This window comes from Mustela nivalis (genome assembly GCF_964662115.1).
Source record: "Mustela nivalis genome assembly, chromosome: 4".
Classification (NCBI taxonomy): Eukaryota; Metazoa; Chordata; class Mammalia; order Carnivora; family Mustelidae; genus Mustela; species Mustela nivalis.
The window spans coordinates 150,896,925-150,920,825 of NC_139023.1; the positions used below are offsets into that span (position 1 = coordinate 150,896,925).

A 23,901-nucleotide genomic window follows, 5' to 3' on the forward strand; every position below is an offset into this window, starting at 1 on the left:
TTGTTCTTTGGGTGTTGAGTTTGCTAAGTTCTTTATAGATTCTGGACACTAGTCCTTTATCTGATATGTCGTTTGCAAATATCTTCTCCCATTCTGTCAGTTGTCTTTTGATTTTGTTAACTGCAGCCATCAAAAGAAATGAAATCTTGCCATTTGCGACAACATGGATAGAACTAGAGCGTATCATGCTTAGCGAAATAAGTCAAGCAGAGAAAGACAACTATCATATGATCTCCCTGATATGAGGAAGTGGTGATGCAACATGGGGGCTTAAGTGGGTACGAGAAGAATAAATGAAACAAGATGGGATTGGGAGGGAGACAAACCATAAGTGACTCTTAATCTCACAAAACAAACTGAGGGTTGCTGGGGGGAGGGGGTTTGGGAGAAGGGGGTGGGATTATGGACATTGGGGAGGGTATGTGCTTTGATGAGTGCTGTGAAGTGTGTAAACCTGGTGATTCACAGACCTGTACCCCTGGGGATAAAAATATATGTTTATATAAAATAAAAAATTATAAAAAAAAAAGAATACATGAGCTGTGAACATTATGCTGAGTGAAAGAAGCCCATCACAAAAAGGCAAGTACATGTGATTCTGCTTATATGAGGTATCCAAAGTAGTTACCCTCATAGAGTCAGCATGTAGAATGGTGGTTGCTAGGGTCTAGGAGAGGAGTGTGGAGGATTGCTCATCAATGGATATGTTGTTTCAGTTACACAAAATGGATAAGTTCTAGAGACCTACCATACAACATACTGCCTGTAGTTAACAAGACTGTCTTATGCACTTAACAATGTATTGAGGGTAGATCTTGTGTTAAGTACTACCATACTAGAGTTTTTAAAAAGAATATGTGGCTTATAAGGATAACAGGGTAAGATAGAGCAATGGACAACACCAACATGTAAGGAAAAAATAGAGGAAGAGAAGTCTTCAGAGAAGGCGGCGAGGAGAAGGATAGAGAGATCCTTTGGGAGAAAACAGTTCATAGAGGGTGGAAGAATGGGGTAATTGTTTGATGGGCATTAAAGAGGGCACTTGATGTAATTGAGCACTGGGTATTATATGCAACTGATGAATCCCTAAATTCTATCCTGAAATTAATAATACACTATTTATTAACTAACTTGAATTTAAATAAAACCAAAAAAGAAAAGAAAAGGAAAGAAATGAAATGAAATGAAATGAAGTCAAGAAGCATCAGCCAAGGATGATGATGAAGAAAAGGGATCCATTATGAAGGAACCACACGTTGAAAAGGGACACCCTCCATGAGATAAACAAGAATGCAAGGGTTGCTGAAAAGAGAATGGGTAAGTTGGCATGAGGAGCCCGAGGCCTCATGGGAAGGAAGGACACCACTTCCCCATCCCTTTGTCCCTAATAATTTGCAGGAGTGTAACTAAGTGGCCCTAACCAAGTTCTTCCTCATGGAAGAAAAGGTAGTAAGGGCCCTGAAGTCCATGAGGGTAGCAAAAGTGGGTCATGAAACCCACCCAGCATGATGAAGCCATAGGTCTAATAGGAATAATGACTTTTAATGGTTAAAGTGGTGGATGCTGGAAACTTGGGAGCTCTTACTTCTTCCCTGGCACAGGGTAAAGCTATGACCTGTGAGCTCTCACTTCAGACCAGAAACTCCCTTGCCAGGCCCAAACCAAAAGAGACAATGATGTCTGGGAAGGTACCAATGGAGGCAGCCCCATGATCAGATGGCTCAGCTACCAACCCCAAGAGAAGAGACTCAATCCCTACTCATCTTGGCTGTGGCTTCTTGGGTACTGAACTAGAGGACACCCCTACAAACCTGTTTTCTGCACCCTGAAGAGAAATCAGGATGCAGGAAACTAGAAGTCACAGAAACTACTGGCCAGCCAAGAAGAACGGATCTAAGACCAGGTCTTGATTGGAGGAAAGTCCATGAAGACATGAAGACAACAACTCCATGAAAACATGGAGACAAATCATTGACTGTGAAAGGAAGGAGAGAAGTGGGGATTGGGTTAAAGGAGATGTAGGATGGGAGACATTTGTGAGTGTTCACAGGAAAGCATGAGAAAGCTCACCACCTGTGAGGAGAGGTTGGACATTGTAGGAAATGGATCAAGACCCCTGAAACAGGTGTGGGGGAATGAAACCCAGAACCCAGCTGGAGAGGAAGGGCCATGAGGAAAGAAGCCTGGAAAAAGCCACCTCAAAGCAGGTATTCATGACCTCACAAAGCTGGCACACTCACCTCCAGGGTTCCAGAAACTCTGCGTCAGTCCTGGCTAGGTCTCCTAGCAACTGGATGCAGGGACCATGGCACTCTTAACACCACAAGGAGTAAAAAAAGTCTTCCAATTTCAGGTGAAGAGAAAAGACAGCTTTTAAAAGAGTTTGCTCAGATTGGTAAAATGGTGTGCTGTGTGTGTGAGAAGTGGCCCCTCAATGGTTCTCCCTCAAGGTGTCTTCCTTGGACATAACTCCTTTCTTAGCACACCACCTATGAGCCCTCCAATCAGTTTGCGTCAGCTGGAATGCCAGGCCAAAGTCTTAGCAGCCTTTGGAGCTTGGAGGTTGTTTTCCCAGCCTACAGGAACAGAGCCTGGCTGGAGCAAAGGAGGAGACAAGCACAAAGACTCTGTATCTTCCTCTACTCTGAGGAGGGCCAGGGAGATCCCTGGGGCTTGTTACCATGGGATGCCACCTCTCACCAGATAAACTCAGGGCCCTGAGAGCCTTTTGAGCTTGTATGCCAATGTGTGTGGTTGTGTGTGTGTGGTTGTGGGGTGAGGGGTGGAGGGGGCTCTTGCTTTAATGCCGGGAGAGGGCAGATTTTGTTGATTTCTCAGAGCCAATTCTGAGGCCAAAAGACATGAGCAAATGGGGATGGCCTTGTGGAGTAATGAGGACCAAGTGCAGGACCTGGAGTTCTCTGCAAGCTCCTTGCAGAAAAGGGCTGTCCACAGAGGTGTCTCAGGACACTGCTGTAGAGATCAGGCAAGAGGACCCCAAGCACAGATTAGCTTCTGACCTGCAGCCATGAGTTGATGGGCAGGCACCAGGTAAAGGCTTTCTGGGTGGAGTCTCCCTCCCCATCCTCGCATGTGCTTTCACCAGCAGCTGGAGATCTCCCAGGCAGCTCTGATTCCCGCAGCCAGAGCTGCAACACTCCCATTTTTGGTGGGTCTCTACTTCATGCTGCACCTTGACTTACCTTGTCTTTAAAAGGCACTTGCTTCTCCTACATCTGTTGACGTTCTACAGGAAACTTTCTGGAAAAGCAAAACAAACACTCAGGTGAATTGGGTTCTTACAGTTAGGACTCTGATCAAGCTCCCCGCTGCCCCCACACTAGTCTACTAAAATGCCTGAATTTTCACCAAGTTAGACACATTCCTTCTCCTACAGCATAACCTCACCAAGCCTCTTTGCAGTCATTTACAGTTTAGCATAAATTTCATTATCAGATCAATACCTCCGGGACAACTAGTTGAGAATAGACACAGAGAAAAGTCAAATTTTGTCTTCAGGAAGAGGAAGGAGGGTCCATAAATCAGGACTTGAAGCCTGCTGGAGGCATACAAGCTTAGAAATTATAGTGTCTAGCACGAGAACTCTCAGAGGAAGGAGAGGTGTTAGAAAAAAGAACACATTCCCAGAAAGGAGGGGGAAAGCTGTCCAGAAATGAAAGCACAATTCTGCCCAGGCATACCCACAGTCCTGGTTACTCTTCAGGATGATGGGGAGCCCTGAAGACCCGGTAGGGTTTTGCTCAATGAGGTTGGCATCTTGATTCCTCAGTCTCACCCACCATCCCTCATATCATGCCCTGCAGAAACCAAAAGGTAGGGAACACCTACGGAGACTGCTGAACTGGGAGGAGTTTGACGAAGTGAGAGACTCCCGCCAAAGCATTCTGCTGGATACACTATACGAAAGCATCATCTTTGCCGTAGGCAAAGGCTTCCCTTGGGTGGAAGTGACCAAGGTGGTCAAGTTCACAGAAGAGCTGCTCAAGGAAACCAAAGGTATGGGACATCTGGAGCAGGAGTCAGCGAGGCTTTCTGGGGGATAGGGGTCAAAGCCCCCCCCCCCACACCACCACCAAGGTCCATAGTCTCAGGAACTCTCTGAGGAACTGGAAGCCCCTTCCTTTCTTCCTCTGACATTTAGTATCCTCACATGCTCATAGATAATATTCCTGTCTAGGTTTCTGGAAAGCAAAGCAAATTGAATGTCCTTCCTGGGTCTTTTCACTCCATCTCTCTGGCTGAAAATTTTGCACTACTCCAAGTTGTTCACATAACGGTCAGGGTGTTTGTCTCTTGGTCAGTCATTTACACTTTGGTGTGACTCTCATCATCAGATCAATACCACTGGGGCCGCTGGCTGAGAGTAGGCTCAGAGTAGAGTCAGGTTTTATTTTGGGGAAGGGAGTAGGGGCCATGATTCATACCTTTTGTTTGGTTTCATTTTGTTTTTACTTACATAAACATGTGACTCCTCTGTTTAAAACCCTACACTGATTCCCCATTGCATTCCTGAAAGACAGCAAATTGTTCCACATATCAGGTTTTGGTCTGCTGGATGTCTTGGAGAAATCCATCAGCTTGCTGGCAGGGATGGGGTAAAAGCAGTCAAGTGAGTTTAAAGAGGGAGCATCTCTCCCACCCCTGCCATGCCTTCATGAGAAGAGCCATCTCCTCCTGGGACTCTAGTGCACAAGGGATGTGATCACACCGATCTATCTCTTGGGCTGTGAGCAGCAGATTCATTCGTTAAGCAAATATCTGGAACAGCCTCCCTTGGGTCACCATCATTTTAACACTCAGCCAAGAGTCACGAACAAGTGCTAAAACCAGTGGCTGAATGCTTGAGGAGAAATGGGATATTTACATATTTCCTCCTCACAATATTCTTGCTGATTATAAAGGGGGAAAAGAATACTTCTATGTTGGGGGCACCTGGGTGGCTCAGTGGGTTAAGCCGCTGCCTTCGGCTCAGGTCATGATCTCAGAGTCCTGGGATCGAGTCCCGCATCGGGCTCTCTGCTCAGCAGAGAGCCTGCTTCCCTCTCTCTCTCTGCCTGCCTCTCCATCTACTTGTGATTTCTCTCTGTCAAATAAATAAATAAAATCTTTAAAAAAAAAAAAAAAAGAATACTTCTATGTGAGGGAGCCTGGCAGACAGCTCCTTCATCAAATGATCCAGTCAACATCATCAGTAAAAGTACACATTGTGAATCATGTTCCACCTGGTAGAATGCAAAAGGAGAACCCAGCATCCTTCAGTGATGGTTCTAGGAAGGACTCAAAACATGATCTAATCACAAGAAAACGTTGAATTAGTGGCACTGAACAAAGTCCCTCTCCTGTGAGCTTCAAAAATATTAAGGCCCTGAGAGCCAAGGTAAGACAGAGGAGCTGTTTTAAACTGAAAGACACCGAGATTTGGCCACTAAACTTGACACGTGGCCTCAGTTTGGGTCTTTGTACATCAGAGTAAAAAGGATGTAAAAAGGGAACAACAGGGAAAATGCAAATGAGGCCTGGAGATTAAGCAATAGCGGTGTGTCAAGGGAGATCTCCTGATTCTGATGAGTGTGGTTATGAATGCCCTGTGTTAGGTAACGTACATGAAAGCAATCTGATGATGGGGCATTTTGTGGGCTGCTTATTCTTTAAGTAGTTTGGGAAAAATTTCTTTGTACTACGTTTTTCCAATTTTATTGAGATATAATTGACATATACCATCGTATAAGTTTAAGGTGTGTGGCATAATGATATGACATATGAACATATTGCAAAATGATTACCAATGTAAGGTGAGTTAACATCCATCACCTCACATAGTGACAATTTTTTTCTTGTGAAAATGTTCAAGATCTACTCTCTTAACACCTTTCAAATATACAACAGAATTGTGTTAACTACAGTCGCCATGCTGTACATTAATTCCCAGGGCTTAATTATCTTATAATTGGAAGTGTGTACTATTTGAACACCTTCATCCTTTTTGCCCACCCACCTCTGGCAACCATCAGTCTGTTTCATTCCGCTTGTGAGATCATACAGTATTTGTCTTGATACCCTTTTGGTTTATCCACACTGTTGCACAAGGTAGAGTTTCTTTCTTTTTTATAGCTGAGTAATATTTTTATGGCTGAAAAATATCATATTTTCTTTTTTTTTTGGTGAAAAATGTTGGTTTATTAAAGCATAGGGACAGGACCCGTGGGCAGGAAGAGCTGCTGCCAAAATATCATATTTTCTTTATCCATTCATCCATTGATGGACTGTAGGTTGTTTACATGTCTTGCCTGTTGTGAATAATGCCGGCGGAAACATGCAGGTACTGATATCAATTCAAGATAGTGAGTTTTTTTAAGGACTTTATTTATTTTTTTATTTGACAAAGAGAGACAGTGAGAGCAGGAACACAAGCAGAGGGAGTGGGAGAAGGAGAAGGAGAAGGAGAAGCAGGCTTCCCCCTGAGCAGGGAGCCCAGTGTGGGGCTCAGTCCCAGGACCTTGGGATCATGACAGGATCCAAAGGCAGACACTTAATGACTGAGCCACTCAGGCGCCCGCCCCCAAGATAGCAATATCACTTCCTTTGCATATATGCCCAGAAGTGGAATTGCTGGTTCATATGGCAGTTCTACTTTTAACTTTTTGAAGAACCTCCACACTGTTTTTCACAGTGGCTGCACCAGTTTTCATTCCCACCAATAGTGCATGAGGGTTCCCTTTTCTCCACATCCTCACCAACTTTATTTCTTGTCTTTTCGATACTGGCATTCTAACATGTGTGAGGAGGTATCTCATTGTGGTTTTGATTTGCATTTCTCTGGTGATGAGTGATATAGAGGTTGTTTTCATGGACCTATTGGGCATTTGAATATCTTCTCTGGGAAAATGCCTATTTAGGTCCATTGTCCATTTTGATTAGATTAGATGGGGTTTTGCTATTGAGTTGTAGGAGTTCATTGTATTAACACCTATCAGATATGTGTTCTGCAAATACTTTCTCCTATTTCAGAAGATGCCTTTTCATTTTCTTGATAATTGCTTTCGCTGTGCAGAAGCTTTCTACTCTGATGTAGACCCACTTGTTTATTTTTGCTTTTGTTGCTTATACTTTAGGTGTTATATCCAAAAAAATTAAAAAATCATGGTCATGACCCATGTCAAGGAGGTTTCTCCTGTTTACTTGCAGGAGCTTTATGGCTTCAGTTATGCTATTTTTTAGTAGACTATTTCTTAGCACAGCTTTGGGCTCACAGCAAAATAGAGCAGAAAGTATAGAGATTTCCCACAGAAACCCTGTTCCATATATGCACAGCCTCCCTCACTATCAATGTACCCCATCAGAGTGGAACATTTATTACAACTGATAAATCTACCTTGACACATCATTATCACCCAAAGTTCGTAGTTTATATTAGGGTTCATTCTTGGTTTTGTGCATTCTATGGATTTCAGTTAATGTATAATGACATGTATTCACCATGAAAGTATCACATAAAATAATTTCACTGCCCTAGAAATCTTCTGCAGTCCATCTATTAATTCCTCCTTCTCTGCCAATCCCTGGCAACCACAGTTTTTTTTTTTTTTTTTTTTTTTTACCATTTCCATACTCTTGCCTTTTCCAGAATGTCATATAGTTAAAAGTCATAGTCTTTTCATATTGCCTTCTTTCACTTATTAATATACATGTAAGTATCCTTCATGTCTTTACATGGTTTGATAGCTCATTTCTTCTTAGGATTGAATAATATCCCATTGTCTGGATGCACCCAGGTTTATGCATCCATTCAATCTACTGAAGGACTTCTTGGTTGCTCACGGATTTTGACAATTTAGAGCTGCAATAAATACCTGTGTGTAGGTTTTTATGTGGACATAAGTTTTCAACTTCTTTGGGTAAATAACAAGAAATGAGACTGCTTGATTGTAAGGTAGGAATGTGTTAGTGTTGCTGTTGTTAGTGTTGCCAAACTGTCTTCCAGAGTAGCTATGCCATTTTGCATTCTCACCAGCAATGAATGAAAGTTCCTACTGCCCCACATCCTCACCAGTATTTGGTAGTGTCCATTTTCTCAACTTCGGCCATTTTAATAACTGTGTAGTGGTATCTTGCATTTTCCTGAAGACATATAATAATGATCACCTTTTCATATGCTCGTTTGCCATATAGATAGATAGATCTATATATCTATACATCTATATGTATATCTATATATATATAGATATATAGATATAACTTCTTTGACAAAGTGTCTATTAAGTTTTTTACCCATTTTTCAAGCAGGGTGTTTTCTTTTTGTTGAATTTCTAAAGTTCTTGGTCTGTGTTCGATAACTGTCCTTTATCAGGTATGTCTTTTGCAAATATTTTCTCCCAGCCTGTGGCTTGTCTTATTGTTCTTGACAATGTCTTTGCAGAAAATTTAAATTTTAAATAAGTCCAAATTACCAGCTCTTCTTTCATAGACTACATCTTTGTGTTGTATCTATAAAAGTCATCACCAAACCCAAGATCATCTACGTTTTTTATATATGTTATCTTCTAGAGGTTTAATAGTACGATATTTTAGATTTAGACCTATGATCCATTTTGAGTTAATTATTGGGAAAGGCATGAGATCTGTATCTAGATTCCATTTTTATACATGTGGATGTCCATTTGTTCCAGCACTATTTGTTGAAAAGATTATCTTGGCTCCATCGTATTGCCTTTGCTCCTCTGTTAAATATCAGTCACATATATTTGTGTGGGTCTGTTTCTGGGCTCTCTCTTGTGTCTGCCCTGTTCATCTATTTGTCTATTCTTTGGCCGATACCAGACTGCCTTGATTATATACTCTTTTTGAAACTTTTCTGTATTTCTTTATTTTGAAATTTTTTTCAGTCTAATGTTTTTTAAAAGATTTTATTTATTTATATATTTATTTGACAGAGAGAGAGAGAGATCACAAGTAGGCAAAGAGGCAGGCAGAGAGAGAGGGGGGAGCAGGCTCTTTGCCAAGCAGAGAGCCCGATGCGGGGCTCGATCCCAGGACCCTGAGATCATGACCTGAGCCGAAGGTAGAAGCTTTAACCCACTGAGCCACCCAGGTGCCCCTCAGTATAATATTTTTTTAACATGTGGCATATTTGAGGTCCTCTGCTGGACTTCTGTCCAAGGCCTCCAACCACTGCCAGTCAAATAGGACACACGACGCCCTGTCCCTCATACATGATATCCCCATCCCTTATGTGCCCAGAGTTCACCCACCAGTCCCAGCATCAGTAACTCAATGTCCCTCCTTAATCTTACCACTTTTCACTGGCTCCTTGTCCACCACTGTTTCTAACCCACCTCCATCTCTTGACCAACCCACAGCTTTCAAATCTTGTACTGCATCTTTTCACTAAACAGCATGGTGATTTTGTTCAGACACAAATAAAATCCCACCACTCCTCTGTTTCAAGCTATTGAGGGGCTGCCACTGAATCACACATCTTATATGCACGTGGATTAGACTCTTTTTATTTCTTAAGCTGCTCGTGTACCCTTCCTTCCCTTCTCTCCTCCAAACCAGTGATCCCGGTCTGAAGGCTTAAGCCAGACATGGCACTGCTTCTGGGCTGACTTAAGAGATAACTGTATCCCATCCAACCCCCCACTCAGCCCTCATCGCTGCAGCCTTCCTGGCATCCCTCTTGGTCCTGTTCCCTGCTGCTCACAGCAATGCACAGGTACCAGAGTTCAAGCCTGTCGGCTGAGCTCTGTAGTGGCTCATGGCCAGAACAAACACTGACGAGCGGGAAGAAGAATGTCAGCCCCAAGCAGGTGGGAACTCGGGCTCTTTCAAGTTTCCATCAGAGACTTCCACAAGCTGAGTCTGTGAAAGGCAGTCAATGATGATGCAAACCAAACTTCAGACTTGGGAGATTAGCTCATACTGGTGCTTTCAGCATTTCTGGTTATCGCATAACTTGACAGCACAGCCTAGCTATGCCTTGTGGATTTCTAAAACCGTGCAGTTGGAAGGACATTTGGTGATCTGGGAACTTCATTCCCTCTACTGCAGGGAGCCCCTTCAACCAGCCAACAAAGTTCTTCAAGCCTCTGCTGACACCCTCCAAGCTATAGGGTGCTCCCTCCTTTTGAAACAATTTATTCCGTTGTACAACCACTCCTCTTATTTGGAAGTTCCTGTTTATATCTAGCTACACCTGTCTTCTGCACCTTTTACTCAAATGATCAAAGTCTGTCCTTTAGAACCAGAATGCAGGACCTGCAGATATTTCATTTGCTTCATAAAATGTGACTATCATGTCTTTACATTTAGACTAGAAATCCCCAGGCACTTTTGCCTTTCTTAATATGAAATCATTTCCATAGACCCTTTCCCTCTAACCCCCCACCACTGCCATCTTCTTTCCTGCCCTTCTCGGGACATAATTGTGATTGCCAATATTGTTCTTACAATATATCATCCAAATCCAAACCCAAAACAGCCTGCAATTTGATCAGTGAAGTGATTAGGGATTTTATCACCTCCTCTGTCCTGCTGATGATGCTCCTGTTTATATAGCCTATGGGTAAGTTTACTTAATCAACATCAAAGTCACATTGATTTATATTGGGCAGGCAGTCCCACATGGGAACTATTTTTCCCATCCTGCCCTTGTGCAATGGCAATTTTGATTATTCATGCAAGACTTCACAATTATTCCCGCTGATTCCATCTTGTCAGTGTTGGCCATCTTTCCTTCCTCCTGACATCTTCTAAATCTTGATCCTGGGCTCTCCAGCTTATGAGTTCTTCCTCTTACCTTTAAATCATCCCCAAATTTGAGAAACATGGTTGGTACAAACACAGAATAGGAACAAGCTCTTGGGTGGGCCCCTCATGCCTGAAATTTAACTCACTGAAAACAGAATCCATCCGAAGGCTCAGCACCTAAAGGGAACAGTCCAATCTTATGTCAGTCCCTTACTGGATATATGATCCTTGGCAAGTCACATCACCTCCAAGACTCTGGTTACACATCTAGAAAATGGGAAAAGCAAGAATACCCACTTCCTGGGATTGTTTTAAGGATTAAATGAGGTTAATACATAAAGCTCATAATGTGAATTTGGTGCCTAGTAAGGACTCAGTGAGAGCTAGCCATTATTCTTAGGAGGGGACCATAGGGACAAAGGCAGAAGACTTGAGAGAATGATGTGATTCAGAGATGGCATGATCAGAAGTGGCTGCATGCACTTGGATGCAGCAGCCAGGACAGATCAGCCTCCACAGGTTCAGAAGCAGCATCAGCTTCCTCCCGAGGGCAGCAGAGATCATCTGAGGCCCTTTCTCCTCAGACGCCAGCACTAAGGCAGCTGACCCTGCATCACAGGGAGTAGGGCAGGACAATGGGCTGAGAGCAAAGGGGCTGGCACTTCATCCAGAGGCAGTCCAAGGAGGTAAAGGAAACTAGCAGACTTGTTTGGTAAGTGGGGAAGTGAGAAAGAGGCAGGCAAGCTCAAACAATGAATCTGTTACCTGGGTTCCCAGCTCTGCTCCCAGGTAACAGACTCATTGTTTGAGCTGACTCTTGATAGTAATACCACATGCTGGCTGTGATTTGCAGGGAGTGACAGTGGGTTGTGCTGGGAGCACCCATGGATATGGAGCCACTCTAGAACCAGGCGTCCTGAGCTAGGTCCTGCTCACCTTGGGTCCCCCATGGTGCCATTCAGGATGATGCCTGTTGCTCCTGAGGATGATCAGGCTGGCCCAGATGATCTTCATGCCATACCCACACTGCTTCTCAAAAATCCAGTACAGGGACACTTGCAAGAGCATGAACAAGTTCATTAGTTCTCTTGAGATAGGGGATGGAATTTCAGCTGAAGCATCCTTCTTCCATGGGAGTGTCCTCCTCACTTTATAGTCAACACCAGTCTCAAGCTGGACTGGTCCTCAACATTCCTGGTGCCCTGGCTCAAGTCCTGGTTCTGCCATTTCCTTGCTGTGTGATCCTGTGAGGATCCCTTAACCTCTCTCTGCTTCAGATGACTGTAAGGACAAGAGGAGGATAGGAATCTCACCAACTTCATGGGACCATTGCAAGGATTAGATGAGTTCATTTATGTAAAGCACTTGGAAGAGTGACTGGTACAAAGAAGCCCTGTGAATGTGCAGTTGGTTAGCCATTGTTATTATAATACCCATTCCTCTGGGATTTCAGGCACTCCCGTGGGGTCTGTTGTCCATCCAGAAGTGTAGGTCTTATCACTGCAGCAGGAAGCAAACCTATAGCACTGTTCATTGAACGTACCTGGTTTGCTCCTCTTGGCTTTGTTCCCCAAACCCCTGTCTTTGCTTACTTAGCTCTGTTCCCACTCAACCCAATTCCTGACCCGATCTTAATCTGTTCTTTCTCTACCGCCTGGTGTTGTTTGAGCCAAGCTACCCAGGTCTAGACCACATTCTCTAAGGAGTTGGTCCATGTACCCTTTGCTCCTTCCTGTGCTTACCAGCTCTGGGTAGATTCCCCTCCTAATCCAGAATACAATGCCAGTGAGAGCCAACTGAGCCAGTGTCCAGGTGGACAAAGGGGCATACGACATCAGCCCCATCTGCTGGAGGGTGTTTCCAAATGTTCTCTCTGTTCAACCTGCCCCTGCCGAGGCCCTGTGCACCACCTCTGAGATGCCCCTTGCGTTGATCTTAGAGCCCAGGGCCTCTCAAACTCCCACACCCTATTCCATCCCCTCACCCTGCAGGTCCCCAGACTTTGCCACCCAGAGCTAGTCTCGGACCCTCCCACATCAGGCCCAAGTTTGGCCCCCTCTCTCCACGGCCATGGCCACACCTTCCCAAGGTCCTCAACACTTCATAACTGGATTTCTGCATTTGTATCCTCTCTGGGCACGCACATGCCTACAATCATCCCCGCCACTGCCACCAGCAGTGGCTGCCTCATTCTTCTCAAACCCTGTGTCCATGGAGGTATCCTCCTTCCTTATCTATTCAGATCTAAACTCTTCCCTGAAAGAGCCATGGTTAGACAGCAAGAAAGACTAGACCCTGAGGAGGCTGGATCTCCTGGAGAGGGGTCTATGCCCACTTCACTTTTCTCCCTCTATCTGTGCCCCCATGCCAAATGCAGCATGTGGCATACAGTAGGTGCTACATGAAAAAAAGTAATATTAATTTTTAATTAATTAATTAATTTTTAAATTGGTACCCCTGGAGATGATATTTCCTGTAGGCAGAGAGGAGGTTAGGGTGCTTGACTTGTCCAGGGTGACTGCCTTGAGTGTTGCGTGTCCAGGTGATGTCAGGGGGATTAGCTCTAAACTCTGCAGTCAGAAGCTTTGGGTTGAAATTCCACCTCCACCACTTATTACTGGAAATAATGATTGGAAAGGTTACCTTCATTTCCTCGGCTCTAAAATGAGGGTCATAACAGTTCGAACTCCTAGTGTAGTTGGGAGGATTAAATGAGACAGGGTCTGCTAAATGTATAGCACAGTGACAGGCACATAGTTAAGGCTCAATAAATGTTAACTCCCATGTGCCCATGACACACAGACGGGAGATGGGATGAACAGAAGGTGCTGGCTGTCCAGGATGAGAAGCTGCTGCTTGACATCCCTCAGAGGGCTTACTGTCTATGAAATTTCTTGTCTTCCCCTCACCTTGCAAGCACGACTGCAGATGTATTCCAATCACAGGCCAGCAGAATGGTGGTCCAGACACCTCAAGCCCAGTGCCTAATGGAGCCACCCCATACCCATGACCTGCCCTTGGGCACGTGTGTGAAGAAGTGCCACTGCCCAAAAGCAGAAGGGGGAAGGCATCTGTTCACTGCCCTTGTTAGGGGATCCAGGCAGCAAGGGGCAGGAAGAGCTGTCAAGACAGCAGGTCAGGTCCCCAAAGAGTTGTAGTGCTTCCCATCTCACATCCCACCCTGCCCCTCAGGGATCCACATCCCACCCATCACAGGTGGAGAGGTGCAGGATTCAGACCTGGCTGGCCAGCTCACATGCAAGCTTCTGTTTCGACTAATGTCCGCAGGAGACTGTCACTCTTCTCAGAAGGGAACATGTCCAGGGATTTCTTGTTGTTGTTGTTATTGTTGTTGTTGTTGTTGTTAATCTGAGGCTAAGGATAGTTGAATCCTGTTTGCATACTAGATAACAAATCTGGCTGATAGTATTTAAGGAAGCTCATGTTTGTACAACAGTGATTCAAAGCTTTGACAGGACAGCGGCCAGCCTGGCTTAACTCCTGGCCCATTCCGGCCTTGCTACCAGGAGGGAAAGAGCTGCCCTTTATTCAAAAGCACAAGCTGATTCTGTCCTGGCAAATGTCTCACCAGGATGATCCAGTCTCAACCCCAGGCCAAAAGAGAGAGTCCTATCGACCTCACCTCCACTGCCAGCCTACAGGAAGCCCTGGGCAGATCCCAGCCTGCTGTCTCCATGGGCCTGGAGGGAAGTCACCAGGCCCAGCACAGAGAAACAACAAGCTGCTGCTCTGTCTTAATGGGAAGAAATCGCAGGAAGTGGGCATATTTTGCACACCCTGTTGAGTCTCTGGGAAAGGAGAAGAGACAGGTGTTGGGGCATATGGGAACCCTTGAGGTGTCCAACTTTGCATCTGGGAGTGGCAGAGATTTGGGGTACTCAGAAAGCCCATACATCCTATCTTTGACTGACTCATTGCAGCAGGTGAGGGGTGAGGGGAACAGCCTGTCTTGCCTCAGACTTCACCTCTGATGCTTTCCCTACACATCTGGGCTAGAAGAACCTCTTTCCTTCTGGTTTGGCCCCATTTCCTGGGGCTTTGAGGAAGTGAGCCTTGATGATCAGTTGGTGGAGGCATGAGATAGGCAGGGGAGTGCTCAGTCAGTCATAGCCCCCTATTGGTAGTTCCATCCATGGCCACTCCTGATTCTCCAGGAAATGTCATCTTGGCATACATAGGATTGAAGGCAGCCATACCATCTGTCTCCAGAAAACTGGGGCTAGCAGGAGGCATTACTTCCCCAAGGTAATCTATGCAAGTACTTCCTACCAGAACACTCATGGCCTTGCCCCGGCTCTACACCAGCAGCCCCCTGAGTACCCCACCCCATGTCAGGGATCCTCCAGTGATTCAGGACTAGCACAAGCTGAGAAAAAATGCACTTTCACTCTTCTTGGAAAGTAGCTTGTCCAGCAGCCTTCTCCACGGTGGCCTGAATCCCATGTCTCTCCCATTAGACCTGGAGGAGGAGCCTTTGGTGACAACTTATTTGTTGCTGGAGAGTGGAAGCTTCCACAAAGGCCATTGATTGAAATCTTGAGAGAGCATTTCTTGGGGTAATGGGCAATTGCCCTTCCAGAGCTACCTCTGTGAGTCTGTCAGTCTGCTGGGGCTGTCATAACAAAGTACCACAGACTGGGCAGTTTCAACAACAGACATTTACTGCCTCCCAATTCTGGAGGCAGGAAGTCAAGATCAAGGTATCAGCATGGTTGGTTTCTTCTGAGGCCTCTCTGAGGCCTCTCTCCTTGGCTTTTAGATGGCCACCTTCTCCCTGTGCATATCACATGACCTTTCCCGTGTGTGTGTGTGTGTGTGTGTGTGTGTCCTAATGTCCTATTTTCACAAGGATACCAGTCATATTGAATTAGAGCTATCCACATGATCTCATTTAACCTGAATTATCTCTTTCAAAGATTCTATTTCCAAGTACAATCCCGTCTAGAGGCACAGGGGTTAGGATTTAACATATGAATTACGGGGGACACGCTGTTAATTCAGCCCATACACTAAGGTCACAGCTCTCTAGGTGAGACTGTTAGGACAGAAATCAAGACTGTGCCATAGAAACCTCCCCCAGCCTTCCCTGAGGGACATATGCCCTGCAGAGGGAAGAACAGTGAGGACTCTATGATCCTGGCATTTTCCCATGTAACATCTATAAGCCTCACTGTGATCTTGCATCACAGACATCATTTTAATGATGAGGAATTGAGGCCCGAAGAGTTGAAATAACTTGGCCCAGATCACACCTCCAGTAGATGGAGTTGGGATTTGAATCCAGGTCCGTCTGACAGCAGAGCACATGTCCTGCCATGTGACCTTCCATCTTGACCGAAGGGATCTGTACATGGGCTACATGAGAGTCTAAGAAGCATGAAACCTGGGACAGCACCCCATGGTAAGAGTGGAATGAGACTGCTGGCATGCAGGAAGAGCTGAGCACCTGGAAGAACAAGGTGTGGAACACCTGGGGGTGGGGCTCCTAACTGGGTCACCTGGAGTTACAGCATGTGACTGGGATCCTGCCCCTCAGTAGGATGGCTCCAAAGTGGTGGGTGGTGCAGGCCCATCTGAGAAGAGGAGCTGTGTCCTTTGGCTAATGTGTTCTGGCCCATGTGTGCCACCTGTGTGTGGGCGGGTCGTACTGGTGCCCTCAAACCTGACCTCTGGCCCTTTGGAGTGACCTCATGCTCTACCTCTAACTTCCCATGTCCTTCCCTAGCCATCTGGACATCAGCGGGGACAAGGCCTGGGGATGGAATAGCCTGTTTTTAGTCTAGGTACAGTTCCATGTCCCTGAGACCATGGGATTACTTAGTCATTTTCAACTCAGGGATGATGACAACAAGGATGATGATGAAGTTTCGAAGTCAGGATTCCCTTCACTAAACTTGAGACAGCTGCAGGGCTTGGCCCACAGCACCCTTAGATGTGGCTGCGGAAGACTGTCAGTTCAATCAAAAAGGAACCTAAGAGATCACCTGAATTAAGCCGCACCAACACCACCACACACACATTATTCAAGAATCCTCTCACCAGCCAAAAACCTCCTCACTCCTCAAGTCTAGACTGCTCCTTTAATAAAGCTCTTGCTTCTAGAATGTTCCTCCTGCTGCTGAATTGAAATGGGTTGCTTTGAGCCTTCTGCCTGAAGACTTCTGTTTGTCCTCCAAAGCCTCCTCCCTGAATCAGTCCAATCCACCCCTCACTCAGCCATTCTCCAGCAAACGTTGCCAGGGCACTGTGTGAGGGGATAGAGCCTTCCTTATGTGCTAAGGTCTCCTCATAGATCATCCCTTTAATGTTCACAGCAACTGTAGATGGGTGGGTACTCTGTACCCATTTCAAAATGAGGCAGCTGAAGTTCAGAGAGATTAGGTAACTTACAAATTATCACACAGTAAAGGGCAGAACCATCACTAACCTTGAGATCTTCTGGCCCCAGAGTCTGTTCTTCCTGCCAAAGTTCTTTAGCATTAAGCTTACAAACTTCTTATACAGACTCCTAACTATAAAAAACAAACTCATGATTATCTGTAGGGAGGTAGGCGGGGTTTGGGTAAAATAGGTGACAGGGATTAAGGAGGGCACTTGTGATGAGCACCGAGCACTGGGTGATATATAGAAGTGTTGATTCAATATATTGCACACCTGAAACTAATATAACAATGAATGTTAACTAACTAGAATTTAAATAAAAACTTAAAAAAATAAAAAACTTCTTTTTTAATGAAAAAAAGTCAACTTCTTGAGGAATGGGAATGAGGAACAGTGAGGGGGTGCTTGTGCTAAAAAGCACAAGTGGCAAAAAGAAGAGTTTTGGCAAAAGCCCATGACAATCTAAAATACATGGCTCTGTATTTGCCCTTTGATCCCAAGAGAGTGAACCATGAGAAAATAGTTACAGGGTCAACAAAGTCTTTCTAATCCCGCTGTTGGGGTCCGTTTTTTTCTGTAATGTGACTATTGGTTTATCTTAAAAACAAAAGCAAAGCACCTATTAGGCAGGAGAATAGTAGGGAGGTTCCTCAAACAATTAAACATAGTATTGCCATGTGACCTAGCAATGCCCTTTCTGGGTCTAACCCCGCCCACCACTCAACAAACTGAAAAAAGGGACTTGAACAGATATGTGTCCTCCCATGTTCATGGCAGCTTTGTTCACAATGGCCAAAAGGCAGAAGCAGCCCATCCATAGGGATTTACATGTCCATCAGCATGTGAATGGATAAACAAAATGGAATGCATACATAAAATGAAATGTCACTTGGCCTGACAGAGGGAGGAAATCTAGATAACTTTTTTTTTAAGATTTTATTTATTTATTTGACAGACAGAGAGATCACAAGTAGGCTGAGAGGCAGGCACAGAGAGAGGAGGAAGCAGGCTCCCTGCTGAGCAGAGAGCCCGATGCAGGGCTCCACGTGGGGCTCGATCCCAAGACCCTGGGATCATGACCTGAGCCGAAGGCAGAGGCTTTAACCCACTGAGCCACCCATAATGTCCTCAAAAGTTATCTAGAATAACTTTTGAGGACATTACGCTAAGTGACATAAGCCAGCTACAAAAGACCATGTCCTGTAGGATTGTATTTGCGTGAGGTATCTTGAGTAGTCAGATTCATGGAGGCAGAAAGGAGTCTTGGTTTCCCATCTCTAGCATGAGAGGACTAGACTAGTTCAATAGCTGTCAAAATGTGCTCCTTGGTCTGAGAGACCATTTGCCTCAAATAAATTTGAGCAATATTGCCTACACTCTACGATTTTTGGCCATTCGCTGAGCCCACCAGCGAATTAAGGGCTCCATTTAATTTATTTTGGTCCAACATATCTTCAAGGTCTCTGGCTGCAGAGTTCATTTCTATGTAATACAGATTGCAGAATATCCTTTGGAAAACCATGACAGAGAGGACTGGGGGCTCCTTCCAGTGTCCACCTCCAAGGGTCTACAGAGAGAGTCCATGGCTGGTTGAAAGTGGGTGGTTGGGTCAGGCTGGGCTTTGAATTCTGACTTCCCCACCCCACCAGCTATGTGACCTTAAGCAAATTTCTTTACTCCTTGAACCTCAGTTTCTCTCATGGGTAAAGTGCCTACACTTGCCTCACAGAGCTGGGAGGGATTGGGTGGAGCCTGAGATGACCCAGGGCACATGGGGCCCAGTGGGAACTCCCCAAACAAGAGTCCTCTGCTCCCTCAAGGAAAGCATACCCTGTCTTCTGAGCTGTCACTGTCGTTGGCACCTTGGTATTAAATGAGTTTGGCAGAACCTTACCAGGAGCAGAGAGATGGGCGGGGGACAGCATTCAAAGATGCAGGATGGGGGTGGAGATGTGGGTCCTGTGCTTTTGTCTGCTTCCCACTGTCCCATACCAGCCCTATAGGTGCTCAAAAAGGTAAGCCATCCAGGCTGCAGCCTGACTTGGCTCCTCCCCTTTGAGCCAAGGCAGGGGCAAACAAACTGGTTTGTCAGGGGGCACTGGTGGCACCTGGATCCTCCCCCTCACTCCCACCTCACTGTTCCCAACCCTTTTGGGACGTGGCACATCTCCCTTGCTTTCACCCAGCCTCAAACTCCACATATGAGGGGCACTGGGAGGAGGACACCCACAGTGACTGGTCCAAGCCCAGTGGCTTTTTGCCCTGATTCTGGAGCATCTGGTGTTTTCACCCCACCCCCGCTCTTTCCCAGCTTATTGCTCTCCTCCACTCCTGTGCCTGCATCCCCATGCAGGTGCTGGCCTCCAGGGGTTTGGGGACCGTCTTCAGGAAGTTCCCAGCAGCCAATGCAAATGAAGGCCCCTCCCTGTTATTGAAGAGCAACTTGCACGTACAGATCTGTCCCCCGGCAGCTAGAGGCTTCTCTCTGAGACTTAATCCTTGGCTTTCTGAGTCATCAGAACCTCCTCAACCTGCAGCAAATGGAGAATGGTCTGAAGGCCAAGAAAGTGTGTCTCCTGAGCCAGCTTGGGATGATCTTTGCTGAAAACCAGAGCTGGTCAAAGGAGTCTTGGGGCTGGAAGTTAAAATCCAGCCCAGGGACTCCTCCTGTGATCATGGAGGAGGTCCATACTTGGGTTTTATGACCATAAGAGGGCACCCGCCAGGATGACATGTAGCTGGGAGCACTTGCCAGCATTTGCTGAGGTCACTCAACATGACTGGACCTTCAGACCTCTTGGGGTTTTTTTAAAAAGAATTTATTTATTTATTTGAGAGAGAGGGAGGGAGGGAGAGAGCATGAGCCAGCCCAAGCAGAGGGAGCTGCAGAGGGAGAGGGAGAAGCAGGCTCTCCCCTAGGCAGGGAGCCCGACAGAGGCAGGGCTTGATCCGAGGACCCTGGGATCATAACCTGAGCTGAAGGGAGAGTCTTAACCTACTGAGCCACCCAGGTACCCTGGCCCTCAGACTTCTTGATTCAAACCTGGGCTCTGTGCCGGGAGCTGAATAAAGAAGACCAGGGGCCAGCCCTGACAAACCAGGCAGTTATGGCCAACCACACGTCTGGAAGATGCAAGTGATCCCAGCCCCACGTACTCCAGACCAAGCTGGAGGAGAGAAAGGGCACTTGCCAGGATGTTCATTTGGCTCTGTGGAGCTCAGAGAAGACGCAATGACTCACCTCGTGAATTTCGGTCGCTGCTACACAAATCTGGAGTCCGGCTTTGATAACCAGAAACCAATGACCTCACCCTGGTCCCCCAGCCTCTGAGATTCCTTTACTGATCGTGCCTGCCATCCTCTGCACATCACCACCATGCTTTTGAAATGCCCAGCTGACCTCTCCCTTCCCTTCTTCAGACCTCTGAGTGGCTCTGCAGCTCTCAGCCAGTTCATTTCCTTTCAGAAATGTGATGGTTGGGTGCCTGGGTGGCTCAGTGGGTTGGGCCACTGCCTTCAGCTCAGGTCATGATCTCAGGGTCCTGGGGTCAAGTCCCGCATCAGGCTCTCTGCTCAGCAGGGGGCCTGCTTCCCTTCCCCTCTCTCTGCCTGCCTCCCTGCCTGCTTGTGATCTCTCTCTGTCAAATAAATAAATAAAATCTTTAAAAAAAAAAAAAAAAAAAAAAAGAAATGTGATGGTTCTTTCTTTGCACACACTCCCCAGGGGGGAAAAATGCATGTGAAATTCTGGATGCAATTTTAGAAGTGCTAGTTAGCCTCGTGGCCCATCCTTGGGGTCCACAAATTCTGGTTGAGGAGCCCAGCTTCTGTTTTGAAGTCCAGCTTTTTCATGTGACATACACAAGCTTGGCCTTTGCAAACTGAAGACACAAAGAAAGCCCTTCTGTTCCCCCAGGCAAGTCCCCCAGATTCCAGCTGTTCCTCCCAGAAACTCTGAGCCATGTGGATCATGCACATGCCCACGCTGTACCCTACTTGCATCCAGCCTTTATCCCTGTGGTCCCTTCTCCAGGAGTGCTCTTCCCCACCATCTCCTGCCAACCTCCCCATTCTTCCACTCTGGGCTCCCAGTATCCTTTTTGTTGGAAGCCCTCCATGACTCCTGGCCCCCAGGATCCTGCATCAGGATGCCTTCTTCATGCAAGCACCCACTCCATCTCCTCATGTTTCCCCTTCCTCCTTGCCACACTGCAGGGCCTGGTTTTGCCTCCACCGAGGTACTTGCTTTGCATGTTTCTTTTGGAACTCTTGTCATGTCATTATGTAATGTACATGAGTACTATTTAAAAAAATGGATGGGACACCGGGGTGGCTCAGTGGGTTAAAGCCTCTGCCTTCGGCTCAGGTCATGGTCTCAGGGTCCTGAGATGGAGCCCCACAACAGGTTCTCTCTGCTCAGCAGGGAGCCTACTTCCTCCTCTCTCTCTCTCTCTCTGTTTGCCTCCATGCCTACTTGTGATCTCTGTCAAATAAATAAAAGTTTTTTAAAAATGGAGTCTTGTATATTCTGTATGATATTCCATGCCCTCTCCAAAACCAAAAAAAAAAAAAAAAGAATAGAATGACAGGCCCACTGGATCCGAGCAGCACAGAGCTTATATCTATGCAGGAAGGGACCTAGTGGCCATGTGATAGGTGAGGGGACTGAGGTTCTGAAGACAGGTGCTGTGTGTAAAGGTCGCTTAGCAGAATGGGGCATCTGGGGGCTTTGGCTTTATCCTTTACCAGGTGAGAATTTCATGACTCCCTGCATGTCAATGTCTGAGTTTTTTGGGCCCAATCTAGCTCATAACTGAGGAACAGCCATTCCCAAGCTAGCCCTCTTGAGTCAGCACTTCCTTTTTTGAGATGTGTGTGTGTGTGTGTGTGTGTGTGTGTGTGTGTGTGTGTGTGGCTGGGGTTTGGCGGGGGAGGCGGTGTCTGTATTTTTGGAAAGCTCCAAGTGATTATGGAACACAGGGCTACAACTGGTCCCGCGTCCCCCTCCCCACTGCGGACCTGGGACACAAGTTCAGGAATGAAGGGGTCCCCAGGATCATCTGCCTGGACAGATAGTTCTCAGCACAAGAGATGGGCCAAGGAACGCATGGGTTATTGTTCCAGGGCCTGCTGGGGCTCTGTGACACAGGGGAGAGGCTCTGAGAATCAAAACAGAAAATGGAGAAAAAGGGCCTTGCACACTGCAGCACACTAAAGCATTATCCATTTCCCTAGAAGCTGTTTTATTCATTTTCTGAATATTTTCCGTGGGAAATAACCCGAGCCTTATTGAGGTATAATTGACAAAAATATTTACAAATATTTAAATGATTACCACAATCAGGCTAATTAGTTATTTCACACAGTTACCACTTTATTTGCAGTGAGAATATTTAAGATCTATTCTCTTGGCTAATTTCAAATATGCAAACAATATTGCTAGCTCTTGGCACTATCCCATACAGAAGATCTCCAGAACTTATTCATCCTGCATAACTAGAACTTTATGACCAACATCTCCCCCATTTTCCCCTCCCCTCAGTCCTTGGAAACCATCATTCTACTCTCTGCTTCTCTGAGTTTCACTTTTTTAGATTTCACATGTAAGTGGGATGAGGCATCATTTGTCTTTCTGCATCTTGCTTATTTCAATTAGCATAAGGTCCTCCAGGTCCCTCAGTGTTGCTGGGAATGGCAGGATTTCCTTCTTTTTTAAGATTGAGTAATATTCTATTTATATAAATAGATATTCTTTATATATATTCTACATAGAGATATATTATATATATGATAGACATAGAATTCTCTCTCTATAGTCTATATCTATCTCACAATGTCTTTAACTGTTCACCTATCGACACTTAGTGTCTTGGCTAATGTGAATAATGCTGCCATGAACAAGGGAGTACAAATAGCTCTTCAAGTCCCTGATTTCATTTCCTTGGATATATATTCCGAAGTGGAGTCGCTGGATCATACCGAGGAGGCATTTTAGACATTTTTCCTTAATGATCCACCCCTTTGAAATTTTAACATCATAAATATTCTGATTACATATTGTAGGTACATCTGCTTTATATATATATAAACCATATTCTTTCTATTTAATTTAGAGTTAAACTAATGAATCACTGAACATTATATATATCAAAAACTAATGGGGTGTACTAAACCTTGGCTAATTGAATTTTAATTTAAAAATTAAAAAAAAATTTTTTAAAGGTGACTAAAATTTTTAAATTAAATTCAAAATTTATTTTTTAATATTTTATTTATTTATTTGACAGACAGAGATCACAAGTAGGCAGAGAGGCAGGCAGAGAGAGAGGAGGAAGCAGGCTCCCCGATGAGCAGAGAGCCCGATGCGGGGCTCGATCCCAGGACCCCGGGATCATGAACTGAGCTGAAGGCAGAGGCTTTAACCCAGTGAGCCACCCAGGCGTCCCTAAATTCAAAATTTAAAAGGTATCAATAGGTGGGAGCACCTAGATGGGTCAGTTGGTTAAATGTCTGACTCTTGATTTTGACTCAGGTCATGATCTCATGGTTGGGTTTGAGCCCCATTTCTGGCTCCATATTCAGCAGAGTCTGCTTGGGGATTTTCTCTTTCCCTTGCCATCTGCCCCTCCCTATCTCCCCACTCATGCTCTCTCTCTCTAATAATAAATAAATAAATAAATAGATCTTTTAAATTTATAACCAATAGAACTTGAAACACTGAATCAAAAACTA

At 45.5% G+C, this 23,901-nt stretch overlaps 1 protein-coding gene across 1 annotated transcript in view; it reads left to right on the plus strand.

The window, feature by feature from the left end:
- The first annotated feature begins 2,268 nt into the window (after window positions 1-2,268).
- LOC309863286 (uncharacterized protein C8orf74 homolog) overlaps window positions 2,269-23,901 on the plus strand; it is a 42,290-nt gene continuing 20,657 nt past the window's right edge. Inside the window, exons 1-2 of the mRNA XM_082727858.1 lie at window positions 2,269-2,353; window positions 3,825-4,017. Coding sequence (XP_082583984.1) covers window positions 2,306-2,353; window positions 3,825-4,017 — 241 coding nt within the window. The 5' untranslated portion in view covers window positions 2,269-2,305. The remainder of the gene's footprint in view (window positions 2,354-3,824; window positions 4,018-23,901) is intronic.